The sequence below is a fragment of the Peromyscus eremicus genome, chromosome 1, assembly GCF_949786415.1.
Source record: "Peromyscus eremicus chromosome 1, PerEre_H2_v1, whole genome shotgun sequence".
Classification (NCBI taxonomy): Eukaryota; Metazoa; Chordata; class Mammalia; order Rodentia; family Cricetidae; genus Peromyscus; species Peromyscus eremicus.
The window spans coordinates 11,807,373-11,826,938 of record NC_081416.1 but is presented as its reverse complement, the minus strand read 5'-3'; the positions used below and the strand labels follow the sequence as shown (position 1 = coordinate 11,826,938).

Genomic DNA, 19,566 nt, shown 5'->3' with positions numbered 1-19,566 from the left:
ACAAAAGCCTATTTGAGTTTAAACTACTTTTCTAGGGTTCCTAGACCAGTGAGGCCCTCCTCCATTTTTTTTGATAGCACAACAAATTTGGTGGGGTGGTGAGCATGCTACATTTTAACAATTGAAGTCACTAATTTACTTGCCAGGGAATAAAATCATAAAAATCACAGGTATGGATACCAATAAATTTGGTTTTTAACCTTCCCTGTGTGGCAAATAGAATTTGGTTTTGACTGAAATTATTCTGCTAAGAATATGCAGACCCAAGATTGAGCATGTGATGAATGAATGAAATTTGAAGTTCCCTGATGTAAGCTCAATTCTGCATCCCTCTTGAACCAGGGCATCTCACTGTACTGGGTATAAATCTTGTTCTTAAATGTACAAATCTTTCAAGTTGTCTTCTTCAAATTTTAGTGAATGAATCACAGTTCATTTCAGTACTCAGTACTCAGCCCAGGGAGGGTACTCCTTTTTTTTCCCTCGTGAACTGATTTTCCTCAGGATCCCTCCTAGGAGACTATCACGGACAATTTTTAACAATTCTCAGCCTTCCTTCTACATTTGAATTTCACTAAATGACAAGACTCGACTCAAAATAAATCTCATTATATACTTTGTTCAACTTAAATCTTTCAAAGTTGAGTTATAATTCTATTTAGATCAACGAAATCACTTTCTTATCCCTTTCCCCCAACACATACATCTCATTTGCTCGAAAATTAAGCCACAATCGACTAAATTTTGGCCACTTAAAATACAACACAGAAAACAGTGAGATTTCTAATAGGCATTTTTGAAAGGCCACATCATCTGTTTTCCACTAGATGGCGCTCCATATTAACACAGTTTTTCAGAATTGTGGCCAGAGCCTGAGGATGCCAAGGAGGAGGGTCTCTCACTTCTCTTTTCCACCGTTTTCAAAAGGGAGTGGCTAGAGAGGTCAGAACACTTAGCTGTGCCTCGGGTTTCTGAAGATAACCAGTTTCCTAAGATCTACTAAGAACAACTGCATGCTGTAACATAAAGTGAACATTTTTTTATTGTTGTTGTTTTCTGTTTTGATTTAAAAACAAACATACTGCCTGGAAAAATTTAATATTGAAAGGCAAAAACAAGAGTATTATTAATTTATTCAGATGCCCACATAGCAAGAATTCCAAAGGAAGAAAAAAATCAGAGGGCAAGAGAAAAGGAGAAGGACCCACAGATAAAGGGAGACAGAATTATCCACGAGGAACTGGGAAGTCTAGATGCAGAAGTGGGGTTGATGAAGCAGGGAACTCATTATTGGAAGCTGGCAGTGACCCTGAGAATATGGTGGAGGCCGACTGTACCTGAGAGGAGAACAGTCAGAACAGCAACCCAGTGTGTACCTTGGGCAAAGCGTATTTCGGGAGCTTCATTTGTGCAAACGTGCTTCTTCGGTAGGACACGTAGTAATGTGGTCTTCCTCCAGATGTCAGCTAGATCACAGAAACAAGGTGGTGAGAAGAGCTACTGAAAACATTCGGAGTCACAGAAGAACAGCTGCCTGCATGAAGCTGCCACACAGCACCAAAAATGCCTGCGGAGGACAGCTATCAGTGGTTGGTATTTACCAGAAAAGAAACTCACTCACTGTATAGGGGTGCTCAGAAGACCAAAAACAACCATTTAATAGACAAAAATGTAATCTGAAAATTTGCACGATGGGTCTGGAGAAATGACTCAATAGTGAAGAGCATTTGTTGCTCTTCCAGAGGACTGGAGTTTGATTCCCAGCACCCAGAGTGCAGCTCCCAACCATCTGTAACTCCAGTTCCAAAAGATCTAACTTCCTCCTTGTCTAGCCTCAGCCAGGCTCGTGGTGCACAGACATCAAAGCAAGAAAGGAAAAACACTGACACAGAAAAGTCATATATATATATATATATATATATATATATATATATATATATATACACATATATACATATATATCATATACTATACAATATAATCATATATTATCATATATAATATACATGTATATATACATATATAAATTATATGTATGTTTAATCTATATATGTATATCTAGATATCTAGATTGTGTGTACTAGATATAAAATTGAAATATGAGTCTAAAGCTAAGAAACCATATTAACTCTGTTCTTCCCAATGTTAGAAGCCTCAGGAGATATTAGCTCACTGTCCTTCATCAGTCTAGCTTTTCAGCCTCAAGTCCATGACACACAAGTGACCATACTGGACTAGAAGGAAATAGTCCAGGTTCAACAGTAGAGAGAAGCCTTCTCATCTCCACACAAGGTTCCTATTTGATGGCATCACACTGATGCCTAAGGGTATGTTAGCAGAAAGCCACTCCAGGTTTGGATTCCAAATTAATTCTAGGTTTCTATCTTTTGGAAGAAAACCACGAAAACTGGCACTGTTTTGTCCAAAGCAGGTCAATGAATACTGAAGGCTTGCAGAACAGGAAGATGCGGTGTGGTTTCTATCCAGACTTGAATACTACTCTAGGCAGAATAGAAGGCACCTCTGACAATGTGTTTCTCTTTAGAGCCAATCATGACCTGTACAAGTATCTGCAGTTTGAATGTCACTGGAGTTTGCATACTTAGAATGTCAACATAGCTTGTGGTAAATGATCATCAGACACAGGGGAGTGCCTGGAAAGAGACATTCTTCAGTGTTATGTGTGGAAGTAATGGGTTACAGGAGGTTATTCTCATAATTCTAAATATAAATTCTGACTTTGATTTGTATGCCAGATATGTGGAATATAAACTGTTGCCAGAAATCAGAGAAATGTTCCTGACGGCATTACTGGTAGAGAAATGAATGGGACGGGACTAACACATGCAACCATTTGAATGTCACTTGAAATTATCCAAGTGTTCATTACACACTTCCCTGAAGAAAAAGGAACAGGTATATGTGTATCATCACTTGTGAAACATTTCAAAATTATATAGGCTGATGCTGGGCAGTCTTCTTTCAATGCATAGGATTAGATATGAATTTATTCTTCAAATAAACTTGTGTCTAGAATGTACCTTAACTGTAGTGTGTGTATACCCTTATGTATTATATAAATACATTTATAATACTGTCTGATGTATACACTTAATTAGCTGTAAACATACATTTATCCACCTATTCAGCAATTACAGCTTTTCCATTCTTCCCCTGAAAAGTAATAACATGATTTTTAGACGAATTGACTAAAGGAAACTAAAATTGTCCTCAAGAGCTAAATGAAGCTGTTCCTGGTGACTGCCTGTCTCCTGTCACTACTCATGAAATCTCAACTTCTCAAATGGTTTCCCATTCACTTAGGAGAAGGAAATTATTTATTTCACATTTCCCTGGGAGTTGCAGTGGTTCCTGACCACACCAGGGGATCGTTTTTAGTTGGTCTCTGCCTAGTCCCACCTTCATCCATCACACCATTTCCCTTTCACCTTCTTTTCTTTTTAAAGTGATACTGAGGGTGGAGCTGAAAAGATGATCATTTCCCTGATAAGGAGAAATGGACATAGCTTCACAGCTTATTTAATGACTTGGGTTTATTGGGAAACAGATAAATAGAAGTGTATATCACTCCTGGGTCAATGCAGCACTTTTTAGATAGGTTGGTAAATTACTACAGACAGTAGGCTCAAGAATAACCTTAAGCCTCCCTTCTCCCTTCCACCCTCCTTTACTCTCTTCCCTCCTCCTCTCCTTCCCCTTCCACCTTCTCCTTTCTCTTTGTCCTTTTAGTTCTCCCCTTCCGATCCATGTCTTTCTTCCCTTTAAGGCTGTGCAGGCAGGCAGAAAGGGTTATAGTAAGACAGAAACTAGAAATGCCTTGAGCCAATAAACAGAAGTAGGGGTTTCTTACCTGAACAAACACATAGTCATCCTGAACAATCAAAGAGTCAGGGTCAATGTAGCCTGGGAAAGGCTTATTTCTGTTGGCGTCTGTGCAGTTTTGCATCCGACAAGTTAGGTATTGTGAATCTAGAAGGGAAGAAGATAGATCCTTCAGAGTCAATGAACATTTCCCTTGGAATCTGGAAGTGTTCACACAAGACTCACAGTCTCTCCAAGTGATCACTCAATATCACCCTATTGTTCAAATCCCATTGTTATTTTATTACGTTGCTTCCTGAATCACGCTTTCCTGATATGTCAAACAAGTCTTGTAATCCTACACAAAAAATTCTTATTTAGCTTTCCTCTTCTAAACCCAAAAGAAAAGATTTTCAAAAACCGACATAAGACTTGAAATTTTGTAACCATATTTTCATCTTTATTAGAATTCACCTCCACACTTCGATCTTTGACTGAAAAGCAGGTAAGCACACTTGCATGCAGTATTTTAAAATCTCTGGTGGAAGTTCCACTGGAATGAACACTATGATCCTTAATAAGATAAAGGTTGCTTCTTTGTGGATTAGAAATGAAACACGATAGCCACATCTCCAATTCAAAATCTTTGTTCTCATTTTAGAGGTGAGTAAATTGAAACTCGAATTTTCAGCTGAGACAGCACAGTGGCCAATAAACACAACATCGTACTGATGACTCAGGTCAGTTCACGCTCTATTGCTGGAGGGATGTTGTATTAGAGAGTCTCTGGCCTCCATGAAATCCTTTTATGGCAGTATTTATTTAAAATGCCACATTAAAACATAAAACCACACTGGAATACATTCAAACCCTCCTCTGGCCACCATACGTACGTTCCTCTCCTGATTACGTATCTGTCTCTTGCTCTGTCCATGAATTTTCTAATCTCCTAATTTATGTTGATAAGCATTCCCAACCTCCCCATGGTGTTAAAGCCTTTCTATCCACACTCCCTCTTTCCCAGAGAATTTCACCAATGTTACCAGTTTACCAAGTTACCAATTCTCCTTCAAGGAGAATTTTACCAAGTTACCAATGAAGTTCTCAATTTTGGCCCACTGCTACTTCTGAAGATCTTCCATGATTACTCCCTGAATAAAATTTAGATGCTATACCAATGATTCATCACTATCTATTTCTATACACTGCTCCAATTAAAATATAATCCCCATGATTGTGTGTGTGTGTATGTGTGTGTATGTGTGTGTGTGTGTGTGTGTGTGTGTGTGTGTGTGTGTTCTTCTGTTATATTGCTAAGTCCTAACAGTAATCCTGGTACACTGTAAGCAAAAATCTGAATATTCTTATTTGAATGTATGTTTTGTATGAAAGTGAAGTTATTATACTTACTTTTGGTGCTTACAGACATCTTACCCAAATGAAACATTAGAACTTGATCATTGACAGGAAGTGGGGATGGGCAACGTTGTACTAAGGTGGATACAAGGGTTCATGAAAGACTTTTCTTAAAATTAGCAAAAGACTTCCCAAGAACATCTACATATGAGAAGCTTGAGTATTCCCGAACTCTGCAAGAAGGGTCAGTAGGGGACAGCATGCACATTTATACCAGCTGACCTTTGACTGATGTAGATGCTAGTAGACTCACTAAATGATGAATCAAGAGTTTCCAGTACCATGGGGGCTCTGGAAGTAGAACTCTTGATTCATCATTTACTGAGTCTACACTAGGCCACCTGGATAAGCAAGGCAGTTGTTTGGCTTGAACTGTTTGGGGGGGCCCCCAGGAGTGTGACCAGGACTTGTCCCTGGTGCATGAGCTGGTTTTTTGGAGCTTGGTCCCTATGGTAAGACACTTTGTGCATCCTTGGTGCAGGGAGGAGGGGTTTGGAGTGTACCAGGCTTTGCTGACTCTGCATGGGAGACTTAGCCTTGGAGGAGGTGGGAATGGGGGGTCGGTTGGGTGGGAAGGCTGGGGGGTGGGAGGAGGGAGGATGGGGGAATCTGTGATTGATATGTAAAATGAACAGAAAATCTCTTAATAAAAAAAGAATTCTACTTCCAATCTTCCTTCAGTAGAGGACCTTTTGCCAGCATAGGAAGCTCTCCAGTCTATAACTACATTGAGTATTGGTGAAACCCATAGTTAAACTAAAGGAAAAACCTATACCTAGCCTTTCTATCTCCTTTTTTTAGACATCCCATGGTTCCATTTTTTTTTTACCACAAATTAAGATCTTTCACCTTAAAAATAATCTTTGAGACTTGTCTTTTCTCAAAATGTTCGTCTCTATGTATAGCACACAAGTCTTTACTTCAAAATTTCACAGTCCTCTAGACCATTTTGTAGCCTTTAAGTGGCTCCATAGTTTTGAAAGGTTGCCTGGGGCCACAAAAGAAAAGCAGGTTTCTTTCTGTGAAATCTGGGCTTTCGTTCTAGCTATAGTCATGTACCAGGTACATCACTCAGAGAAAATCGCTTCAGTCTCTCCAAACTTGCATCTTTCAGCTATTAAGCAGTGATAACATCAGCCATTTAGTCTATTAGAATTACTACACAGAATTAATTAAGATGTAATTAAATAATAAACATGCTGCATGTTTTGAAATTTAAACCTATGTAGATGTCAATTATTATGACTCATCATTTTCTTTATTTTTTTCTTTTGTTTTTGTTTTGTTTTGTTTGTGTTTTTTGGTTTTTTGTTTTGTTTTGTTTTGTTTTTGCCCATAAAGATAGGGCTAATTTGAGGAATATAATCAGCCATTTAAAAGACTAGTTAAATTGGCCTTTGTTATTCCAGAAAATGCCAGCATGAGGTTATATACATACTCTGCCACATGTCCTTCTCTTCTATTTGCTGGGGAAGCAGCACTGCATTTGCTATGTCATCCTTCCTCTGTGTGACTCGTAAGCTCCTACATGTGAGAACTAAATCCACTCTGGATCTTCCTAATCCCCTTCACGTTGTTGGCTTAAGCAGGGCATTTAAATCTAGTACTGCTAAATGAGAACTGAGGGGTGGTACCAGAGATACAGAAGGGGTCTTCTCTACCTCTGTACAATATGGTCTCGATTTGATGCATGCAGACTATTCTAATTGTCTTCTTATCTAAAGAAGGCAGGAGTAAAGGAAAAAAAAAACTTACTTAACGATTATGACCAGACTGAGAGAACTTGGTCCCTAAAGACATCATTGAGCTATTGGGTGTGCTACGTCTACCATTGTCCTACTGCTGCTACATGAGATGATAAATAAAGAACCCCATCTAAAGTGAATTCAATCAAATGTAAAGATCAGAATTTCCTGGGCTTCTAAGGATAAGTATAACTTCCATTGTGATTTAGAGGTAACAGTTAATGAGGACTCCTGGATGAGTAAGCTTCATTGTTTTATTTATAATAGTGTCTGGTCATGTTCTTTAAGATAACAATGTCCTCTTTGAAGATCCTAAGCAAACACCAGATGGAAAATAAAATATACATGATATCTATAGGTCATTTTTGTATGAATTGTAAATCTGAGAGACTAGAGAAGAAAACAAAGGGGCATTTGTCAAGGTCTAGAGTAGTGCTCAATCTTCCTAACACTGCAACCCTTTAATAAAGATCCTCATGTTGTGGTGACCCCCAACCATAAAATTATAATTGTTGCTACTTTATAACTGTAATTTTCCTACTGTCATGAATCACAATGTAAATATCTGTGTTTTCTGAGGATCTTAAAAGACTCCTGTGAAAAGGTCATTCAACCTCCAGGTTGAGAACCACTGGTCTATAAGCTGGTCTACACGAGTATGTAGTACAGTTAATGATCACAACACTACAGAGGATGATATATCAACTGATTTAGCAGTACAGAGAGTAAAGATGGCGGTTTATAGAACTGCAGCACAGAAGGGAAGGCATTGATTTAGTTGCTTGAATCCAGATTTGCTTCACTTTTATTTCACTATACAACATGAAAACCTCCATGTGTATGGGGCCGACTTTTATGAACTAGACTTTGGCTTCTTCTGCTTAAGTATCAGTGAGCACATCTATACACAAAATGAACATACTCATAAAATCATGCTGTTATACATGTGGAGCAAGATGCATAAAGTCGTATTCTTAGAGCTCAGGTTTATATGTAAGGATTTCATTTAAGGAAATTATGAGATATAGGAAGATTCGGTCACTCAAGTATGTACTCAAAAGTGTTCCATAAGGACTAGCAAGGTGCCTCAACAGATAAAAGGAGCCACATGCAAACCTAGATACCTGATTAAGATGCTTGGAGGCACATAAAGGTGTAAGGAGATAAGAGAATCCATGAAATTGTCCTGATATCAACATATGCTGCTGGCACACAGGACCCCTACCATTAATTTCCAAGTGCTTAAAGAGTTTTAATTTGTGTGTGTGTGTGTGTGTGTGTGTGTGTGTGTGTGTACATGTGAAAGTGACCAAGGAGGCCAGAAGAGAAAGTTGGGTCCCCTAGAGTTAAAGTGACATGCAGCAGTGAGCCTCCCGTACATGAGTCTGGGAATCTAACTCTGGTCCTCTGTAAAAGCAGCAAGTGCTCTTAACCACTGAGCCATCTTTTCAGCCCCAGGAATGTTTAATGATACTTTAATAAATAGATGAAACAAAAAGGGAATAAGTAAAGTGTAAAACATTCAATTCACTACTAAATTCTTGCTTCTGGGAGTGAACACTTAAAGTATATATGACAACAAGAAGTTACCAATGGATAATATTTGAGGTTTTTTTGGTTTTGAAAACTATGCCTTGGTTATAAAAATGCTCAAACTATATAAAACTGTGTAGAGAGTGCACATATTCTGAACCATTTTGGTAACTTTTCGGTCTTCCTAAAATTATTCCCAAATAAAAGCTTTTAAAAATAGGATGGGACAATATTATAATATGGACCCACTTTTTGGCAAGTTGTATATATAGACACCAATCTATGTGTGCCTGTGCAGGAAAAGTGAATAAAACATACATGAGATGTCAACAGTCATAGCAAGGCAGTCAGTGAAAGAATCGGACACTGGGAAGTCAAATTGCTGACCCAGCACTTCTCACCCAGGTGAGTGGGGAGTCACAGTGGGCTTGAGAGATAAGTAGTTTCCACAGACACCTCTGAACGCTCTGATCCCTTCCACTTCCTGATTCTGTCTACTCTGGTTTTCCTGTACAGTAAGCCTATCTTTGAGCTGAGAATTACAATACATTTAGCTAGGTAACATGAGGAAACCTTCAAAATTAGTCTTCTGTTTCTGTTCAGGGTAGCTAAAAGTGAAATTTGCAAGCTGAAGGGAAGTGATCAGTTTTGAGCTCTCAGCCTAGTGAAGTTTTCAGTTTGCTCCTTTTCTCCTTCTAATGGAAACAGAAAGAAATTGGCTGCGGTTCATAATGAGGGACCAATCACTCTTATTCCCCTCGGGGTTTGCTGTAATAGCATTAAGTATGATGAAGTCTTTCCATATTCTGTTCTGGTGAGTGTGTGATGCGATTCCATAGGAAGTCTCATGTAATTTGGCATTAATTAATGTCAATTAATGTATGCAACTGCTAGATGTTAGAATTAATTTCATTACCTCTCTTACACAGATGTTTTTCTTGCCACAGGTAATTAGGATACTGCACTGTTCTTTTCAAATATCCTCACTCTGGAACAGCTGCTGTTCAGAATAATGTGGTCCTCATCCACTACAAACCTGTGCTGATACAGAGAGGAGATGCTGCCTTTAAAAGCCGGGCTCTGCATCAAGGAATGGAAAGTTAAGTGCAGGCCAGAGGCTATTGTCTTGGTGAGCCTAAGTAGACTATTGAGCCCCTGGAAGCTCTAATCCATATCATGGGAATAGACACTATCCCTCTAGACACTATTTGTGAAAAAACAGATCCTGATCTCCCACTGGTGCCTGGTGACTGTGCTCAGGTGACAGGAGCTGTCTGTAATTGTTATTTAAATCTTCTCTGTTTAATCGCCAGTATTGCTTACTGCTTCTGAGGTCAGCACTTGTAAAACAAAACTGCACATATTGGTGTTTCTGTGGCAGTTTCTCCCTTCATATTCAGTTTTTAGGTTGGATTTACTATTTTGTTTGCTTGTGGTTGGCATTGCTTTCCCTCCATATGGGACCGTGAAATTTCCCCAGTAGCCAAAGCAATATTGAGCAGACAGAACAAAGCAAGAAGCATCCTATTATTTGAGTTTTAAATTCATTGTAATCAAAGAAGCACTGTATTGGGCTATACTTGCAGTAAATGATGTACAAAATACAGGCCCCACCTAAGATAATACTACACACTCATGGTCAATGATTTTTAACAAAGGAACCAAGAATAGATAAGAGAGAATGGATGGTCTCTTCACTAAGTAGTGGGAGAACTGTATATTCAAATTCAGAGAGACAAAATCAGATTTTTATCTCACATCATATATAAATATTAACTCAAAAATCATTAAAGATTTCAATGTTAGTCCCACTACTAGAAGAAACTACAGGGAATATTTTTTATACCATTGGTCTGGGTAATGATTTCAGAGTAATGGCACCCAAAGCACAGGCCAGCAAAGCTAAAACCATCATGCTATTGCAAGAAACCAGAAAGCATTTATATGGTAAAGAAAACAATGACCACAGTAAGAGATGAGCTAAAGGCTAAAAGAAAATATATGCAAACCACAACCTGATAAAGAGTGAATACTCAAAATCTGCAGAGATGTCACTTCAGTAAACAGTCAAGAAGGAGGCACCAGTGGAGTCCTGTGTTTAGCTCACTTTCCCCTTTTTATATAGTATAGGATTCCAGTCAAGTGTCAGCCAAAATGATGGCCCAGTCTTCAACCTCAGTGTCACTGGGGGTGAGCTTTGAGATTCCAAAAGTCAACAACATTCAAATATATGAGCCTATGGGGGGCAGTCTCATTCAAACCACCACAGACAGCATGGCATTAGTATAAGTTAGCTAAAATGTGACCAGTATGCAGCATCTAGGGGACCATGAGTTAGCTAAGGATGGCAGACAATGGATGTCCAAGGAACCCAAAAGGAAGTAGCTTTGTAAGGATTCCTAGCTGAAAATCATTTTTGTGTAATTCTGTATAAATACGGCTTTATGAACAGAGGCCTCCACCTTGGCCTTTGTCTTTGACACACAGTGTAGCTGGAGTTTTCCTGCCTGGCCCACAGTCAGGACAAATCTCTGTCACCCGCCAGTCCCACAGCCACTCAGACCCAACCAAGCAAACACAGAAACTTATATTGCTTACAAACTGTATGGCTGTGGCAGGCTTCTTGCTAACTGTTCTTACAGCTTAAATTAATCCATTTCCATTAATCTATGCCTTGCCACATGGCTCGTGGCTTACCGGCATCTTCACATGCTGGTTGTCATGGTGGCGGCTGGCAGTGTCTCTCTGACTCAGCCTTCCACTTCCCAGCTTTATTCTCCTCCTTGCCCCGCCTATACTTCCTGCCTAGCCAATGGCCAATCAGTGTTTTATTTATCGACTAATTAGCAACACATTTGCCATACAGAACATCCCACAGCACTTCCCCCCCCCTTTTTTTTTTCAAAAAGGAAGGTTTTATCCTTAACAAAGTAAAATTACATATAATTTGGGAATTTGGGCGTAGCTTCTCTTACTACTTCCTGCTGGAGGGGGGCGCTGTATCTTATGGGGAAACAAAGAAAATTTTAGGATTATGGAATAGTCCATGAGGGTGTATCATCTGAGCCAGTTGCCTTCAAATCATTCTGGATGTTGAATCATCTGGGCCATGGTGTCATCGAAGACCTTTCAGGGAGTCTTGGCTGGTCAAACCTGATGTATCTTAATCTGGAACAAATCCATAGCCTCTGGCTTTCTGTGGGAACAAAAGCAGAGACTCTTTTCCAAAGCAACATATTCTTATATCCAAATTTTGAAGTCAAGGTACCTTTAAAATATATATTTTGGCATAACTCAACAGCTTTTACAATCAAATGTTTTTCTGCAGTTAAAAATCCCAAAGACAACAAAATCCAGATTCTCTGTGTAATATCCATTTTTACGTGGCTTTTTTTATACTACCTTTACTGTCTCTTTAAAGACTTTATTTTTAAAAACTATTTATCTCTTTATATAACTGTATACATTCCTTTTTCTTTCTCTTTCAAGACTACGTACATTTTTACACACATTGTAAACTATTACACCTGAATCTGTCTTATTGTGAATCTATTGCTTTAAACTGCAGCAGCTGTGGCTGCTGGCTCTGCCCACCTCAGCTTCCCAACATTTACCACCAGCTCTGGGAGCTATTGTGGGTCTATGCTTTTATCCAAGCAGCATATAGCCCAGAAACCTCTTTTCTTGTTTTGTACTAGCAAAGGCTAAATCCACCATGCAGCTTAATGTGCCACTTGCAGAGGCCTGATTCTCACCATACTGCAGGTCAAGCACACACGCTAGAAACCCACCAGTAGCTCAAACTGGCAGCTGCTGCTCATTTGAGGGAGACAGTTAGGAAGCTGCCGCTCATTTGAGAGAGACAATTAGGAAGCTGGTTTTAGCTCCGTTTTAGAATCTTTTTTCTCAGTTTTTAGGTGGAAACTCTTGCCACCACGTTGGATGCCATTTGTAGCTGGAGTTTTTCTGCCTGGCCCACAGTCAGGACAAATCTCTGTCACCCGCCAGTCCCACAGCCACTCAGACCCAACCAAGCAAACACAGAGACTTATATTGCTTACAAACTGTATGGCTGTGGCAGGCTTCTTGCTAACTGTTCTTACAGCTTAAATTAATCCATTTCCATTAATCTATGCCTTGCCACATGGCTCGTGGCTTACCGGCATCTTCACATGCTGGTTGTCATGGTGGCGGCTGGCAGTGTCTCTCTGACTCAGCCTTCCAATTCCCAGCTTTATTCTCCTCCTTGCCCCGCCTATACTTCCTGCCTAGCCAATGGCCAATCAGTGTTTTATTTATCGACTAATTAGCAACACATTTGCCATACAGAACATCCCACAGCAACACAGCCAGCCTGTACAGGCCTGTGTGTACTGAATAAAGTATATCTTATCTGCTGGAGACTACTTGCATTCTCTTCCTTTCTTGTCCTTGGAGTTTGGACCTCACATGGTCTGTCTCTAGAGCAGTATTCCAAAATAAAACCTTCCTTCCTCAAATTTTTTACTCAGGGTACTCTTCCCATAGCTATTTACAATCTAGGCTTCTGTGATTTCAAGTATTTTAGACTCTACATATGAGTGAGATCCATACAGTGATTCATTCTTTCTCTGGCTTATTTCACTTGCCATCATAGCGTTCAGGTTTATTCATGTCAGGACTTTTCAATTTTAAAGGCTGAAGAGTAACTCACTGGGTAATTATGTCATTTTCTTTACTCATTGATCTGACAGTCACTTACTTCAAATATATGCTTTGGCTATTTTGAATAAAACACTAATGAACATGAGAATGCTGAATATCTCTTCAGTGTATCTTTTTAATTCCTTGATGTATATACCAGAAATGGAATTGATTAATCAAATGATATAATCTGAGGAACATCCATGTAGCTAGAGTTTTTCTGGTCCTGCCTGGCCCACAGTCAGGAAAAAATCTCTCTAACCCACCAGTCCCGCAGCAGCTCAGACCCAACCAAGTAAACACACAGAGACTTATGTTGCTTACAGACTGTATGGCCGTGGCAGGCTTCTTGCTAACTGTTCTTATATCTCAAATTAATCCATTTCTATAAATTTATACCTTGCCACGTGGCTCGTGGCTTACCAGAGTCTTCACATGCTACTTGTCATGGTGGTGGCTAGCAGTCTCTCTCCTCTGCCTTCCACTTCCCAGAATTCTCCTCTCTCCTTGTCTATACTTCCTGCCTGGCCACTGACCAATCAGTGTTTTATTTATACAGAACGATATCCACAGCACATCCACATTGTTTTCTATATTATACATGTTAATTTACATCCCTACCAATAGTATACAAAGGCTCCATTTTTCCCTAATGGTTACTGACATGTGTTTGGCCACATTTTGATAATGGACATTCTGTTGGGCTGACCTTATCTCATTGTGGTTTTCCCTTAGATCTCCTTCATGATTAGTGGTTATGAGCATGCTATCATATATCTGTTGATCTTTTATGCACCTCTTCCTGAGAATTAGGCTATTTTCTTATTACTGAAGTAACATCTTTACAGATTTGGGGTATTTACTTTTTATCAGATGTGTGGTTTGCAAATATTTTCTTTTAGCCTTGAGCTTGTCTCTTAACCGTAGTCACTGTTTTTGAACGTCCATAACGGGACCAGTCTCTCTCTCTCTCTCTCTCTCTCTCTCTCTCTCTCTCTCTCTCTCTCCGTCTCTTTGCCTACTGCTTGTAGATCAAATGTAATTTCTCAGCTACTGCTCGAGCATTGTGTCTACCAGCACCAGGTCTACTTGTCTGCTACCATGCTCCCCACCATGACAATCATGAACTCATCCCCTGAAACTGTACACAAGCTCCCAATGACATGCTTTATTTTATAAGTTGCCTTGATCATGGTGACTCCTATTTCAACATAAACTAACCCTTATAACTTCTGTTCCCTTCAGTCCATGACTCCAAGAAAGTCAGAGTGTTAAGAGCTTGAAGTAGCTGATCACATTCTATCCACAGTCAAGAAAGAGGCATCAATGGATCCCTGTACTTAACTTGCTTTCTCCTTTTTATGCAGTATGGGATTCCAGTTAGGGAACAGTGTCAACCAAAGTGGCCCAGTATTCAACCTCAATTAACCTAATTAAAACAGTAGCCCACAGTCATGCTTCTGGGCTATTCCAAATCCCATCAAGTTGAAAATTAACCATCACAGGGAATTATTGTCAAAGGATACAAAATTCTAGTCAAGAGGAAGATTCAGTAACCTCTTACACAGAATGGTGGCCACAGTAACTACTAATGTTTCAAAATTGCTATAAGTATATAGTTCAACCATTTTCATAATAAACATGAAACTTATGGGAGGCAATGGGATTACTTAGCCTTATTTAATGATTCTATATTACAGATACATATATGAAAACTCTGGGCTAGGAGAAATGATTTGAGGTTAAGAGTATTTGATACACAATCATGAAAACACAAGTTGGAATCCTAGCATTCATGTAACAAGCTGTGTGCACCATAATATCTGCTTCTGATCTATGCACACAGATTGGAATTCACATACATGTGCATACACTTAGATACAAACAGATGTAAATAAAATAAAAAATAAAATTATTAAAGATGATACCACATTGTATTCTTCAAATATATATAATTATTATTTGCCAAGTGAAAGTAAAAGTCATGAAAGTAATTCTAAATACATCATGGGAAATACCATTCTTCCACTATTAATTGATAATAGATACATTGTGTGGGCAATGTGAAAAAGTAATCAGCAGGCTAAGCCTAAAACGTCAATAACCATGGGTAGGAATATGAAAGTCACTGTCATACTCAATATATGAGCCTTCTTATTGTATAGATGGTCTTTCCTTCCACTTGAGTGACCCCCAAACCCCTTGCTTCATACCCAAAAGCCATGTTACAGCAAGGTCATGTCATAAGCTTGTCTGCAGACTCTGTGAGGAGGGCTTTTAGAATTTTAGAATCCAAATCAGTGCTGTGGGATGTTCTGTATGGCAAATGTGTTGCTCTGATTGGTCAATAAATAAAACACTGATTGGCCAGTGGCTAGGCAGGAAGTATAGGCGGGACTAACAGAGAGGAAAAAAGAAAGAACAGGAAGGCAGAAGGAGTCACTGCCAGCTGCCACCAGGACAAGCAGTATGTGAAGATGCCGGTAAGCCACGAGCCATGTGGCAAGGTATAGATTAATAGAAATGGATTAATTTAAGATATAAGAACAGTTAGCAAGAAGCCTACCACAGCCATACAGTTTGTAAGCAATATAAGTCTCTGTGTTTACTTGGTTGGGTCTGAGTGGCTGTGGGACTGGCAGGTGACAAAGATTTGTCCTGACTGTGGGCCAGGCAGGAAAACTCTAGCTACAAATGGCGCCCAATGAGTTGGCAAGAGTTTCCACCTAAAACCTGAGAAAAGATTCTAAAATGGAGCTAAAAACAGCTTCCTAATTGTCTCTCTCAAATGAATGGCAGCTTGCTTGTTTGAGCTACTGGTGGGTTCCTGGCCTGTGCGCTCAACCTGCAGTATGGCGGGAATGAGGCCTCTCCAAGTGGCACATTAAGCTGCATGGTGGATTTAGCCTTTGCTAGTACAAAATAAAAAAAAAAAGAGGTTTCTGGGCTACACGCTGCTTGGATAAAAGCATAGACCCAAGATAGCTCCCAGAGCTGGCTGTAAACATACCACCACCATGTTGGGAAGCTGAGGTGGGTGGAGCCAGCAGCCATAGCGCCATTTCAGTCTTAAAAATGCTGCAGTTTAAAGCAATAGATTCACAATAAGACAGATTCAGATGTAATAGTTTACAATGTGTGTAAAATATACATAGGCTTGAAAGAGACAAAAAAGGTGATATATACAGTTATATAAACAAATATATAGTTTTAAAAAATAAAGTCTTTAAAGAGACAATAAAATTAATATAAAAAATAAGCCACGTAAAGATGAATATTACACAGAGATTCTGGATTGTGTTGTCTTTGGGATTTTTAACTGCAGAAAAACATTTGATTGTAAAAGATGTTGAGTTAAACCAATACGTATATTTTAAAGATAACTTGACTTCAAAATTTGCATGTAAGGATGTGTTGCTTTGGAAAGGAGACTCTGCTTTTGTTCCCACAGAAAGCCAGAGGCTATGGATTTGTTCCAGATTAAGATACATCAGGTTTGACCAGCCAAGACGCCCTGAAAGGTCTCCGATGACATCATGGTCCAGATGATCCAACATCCAGAATGGTTTGAAGGCAACTGGCTCAGACAATACAGCCTCATGGACTATTCCATAATCCTAAAATTTTCTTTGTGTCCCCATAAGATACAGCGCCCCCCTCCAGCAGGAAGTAGTAAGAGAAGCTACGCCCAAATTCCCAAATTATATGTAATTTTACTTTGTTAAGGTTAAAACCTTCCTTTTTGAAAAAAAAAAGGAGGGGGGAGTGCTGTGGTATGTTCTGTATGGCAAATGTGTTGCTCTGATTGGTCAATAAATAAAACACTGATTGGCCAGTGGCTAGGCAGGAAGTATAGGCGGGACTAACAGAGAGGAGAAAAGAAAGAACAGGAAGGCAAAAGGAGTCAATGCCAGCCGCCACTAGGACAAGCAGCATGTGAAGATGCCGGTAAGCCACGAGCCACGTGGCAAGGTATAGATTTATGGAAATGGATTAATTTAAGATATAAGAACAGTTAGCAAGAAGCCTGCCAGGGCCATACAGTTTGTAAGCAGTATAAGTCTCTGTGTTTACTTGGTTGGGTCTGAGTGGCTGTGGGACTGGCAGGTGACAAAGATTTGTCCTGACTGTGGGCCAGGCAGGAAAACTCTAGCTACAAATCAGTGATAAAACTCAAACTCTTACTGTAAGGTCTGATCGGTCTTTATCTATTTCTTTCCTACTCATGCCAAGACAAAACTAAGATTTCTGATGTCCCTGGGCAGCTTGCGTATTCAGGACCTCTACTATTTTAAAATGATGTTATTACTCTCCCAGTGGGCAGACACCCTATATTCATTCAGAGAGATCTGCTGGCTGAGCTGCTTTTTCCTCTCCTGTTTCTCCATTCAAATTCTCCTTGGGCTTTAATTGACATTTTTTCCTGGGGCTCAGGCAGAGCTTGGAATGTCTCCATTGACAGCAACTGCAGCATTAACCTCCAAAATCACCAGAGCAGCCTATCCTCTGGGTCAGAACTGTGCCAAGTGGATCACAAGGGCTTTTCCTCTTTTAAACTTTGCAAAAGTTACAGAGGTTTTTTTTTTCTTTTACAGGCGGAGAAACCAAGATTTAGGAGTGGGGTTTGTGCAAGTTCATATGCTAGTAAATGACAGAACAAAAACTAAAATACATATCACACACCTATGGGACTGTACACATTCCTTCTAATATTTAAAAATATGTATTCAGCACCAAGGACTTTCCTATGCCTTAGGATTGTAGAAGATTAACTGTCAAAAGAACTGTAAACTATACAGGCAAGCATAACCAATATGCTTTCCTAGTCCCTGTTAATTTTCAACTTTAAAGCAGAACAAATTTTAAAACCCAAATATGCATGTAGAAAATCTTCTTATATACTTGTTGATGCTTTATTACTTGTTTTAAAATCTTTATAGTAATGTTCTTATCCAACATACACACATACACAAAACAACACCAAAAAAAAGAGAGAGAAAGAGAGAGAGATTCTCAGCCGCACACTGTGGTCTCGGTGCACTTTTAATTGTCTTCTACTGTCCTCATGTTATGTGCCAGTTAAACACTGACATCTTCAAAAGTGAGTAACATCAGTCATGAATGTGTACATCAAAGTTGAGACATGTTCTGTTTTGACACGATGACCTTGTGAATCGACCTTCTTTATTGTTTAAAATTTTTATTTGTGACAAGCATAAATTATTTTTTTCCTTTCCTTCTTCCTTTCCTTGTATTGTAGGAAAATGATCCAATGGCTTAGAAAATGCTATGCACATTTTCTATCACTGCTATACATTACTAAACCAAATGATGTCTTTCTTACTCTCCATTAGCACTCAGAGGCTGTGAACACAACAGAGAATGTTCTAGAATAAAAAAAAATGCCAAACATGAGACCAGGAATAGAAGAGATTATTAAAAATAAACAATAAAGGAAATACAGAAAATTAAAGCCTCTGGAAATAGTGTGCTGGGTATATCTTGTGAGTTATTCAGGTCCACATGTGAGAAACTTCCAACCTCATGTCTCTGCATAGATGTTCTTCTAAGTGAGAGAAAGTTTGACTGGTATGCTGCATTTGTTTCATTTAAAATCACACAGAATTGTGGGCTTATGTCTTTTACAGTCTAGACTCCTGAAGACAAAGACTCATTTATAATTTGCTCTATTTTGAAGAGGGAAAGATACCTTTTCCAGGTTAGGATAGCCATAGAAAAGTCCAATAAAATGTGCAAAATAGCATGGCATGGTGACAAAGATAAGCCATCATCACCCCCCTAAAACAATGATTCTGGCCAAGAGCAAAAAGTCAAGAGAGAATGTGAGCCATGTTAGAGAAAGAGCAGTCCATGTACGCTGAACCATCTAGCCATCCGGCCAACCAGATGCCCACATCAGAAACAACTCCAGCTCAGCAGATACAAGTCATGTTTATAGGTCACACTCAACCCTGACAAAGTGGTAAGTACATTGTTCATTTAACTTCCCAAATTAATCTTACAAAGAAAGTGGGAGAAAGGAGAGGGCAAGAGGTAGAGAGGAAAAGGAAGAAGCAGGAAGGAAAGCCAGAATGAAATTGGAAAGGATGAGAAGAAGCAAGAAACAGTAAAAATATTTTAGTGCATAGGTAAGAAAATATCTAGACTTTCTTTACTTTTATAACCACGTTATATTTAATTCATTTTTATTGTACATGTGTGGGTCTGTGTGCAGAGGTTAGAGGACAACTTGTAAGAGTCAGTTCTCCACTTCATGTGGATTCCAGGGCATTCCAGCATTCCATTCAGGTTATCATTCTTTTTTTTTTTTTTTTTTTTTTTTTTGGTTTTTCGAGACAGGGTTTCT

The 19,566-nt window shown here is 39.1% G+C and overlaps 1 protein-coding gene across 1 annotated transcript in view; it reads right to left on the bottom strand.

Moving 5' to 3' along the window:
* The window catches only part of Sorcs1 (sortilin related VPS10 domain containing receptor 1), a gene marked incomplete at its 5' end in the record, with an annotated part of 425,698 nt that overhangs the window by 111,152 nt on the left and 294,980 nt on the right, over positions 1-19,566 (bottom strand). Inside the window, 2 exon segments of the mRNA XM_059253740.1 lie at positions 1,377-1,466; positions 3,872-3,990. Coding sequence (XP_059109723.1) covers positions 1,377-1,466; positions 3,872-3,990 — 209 coding nt within the window.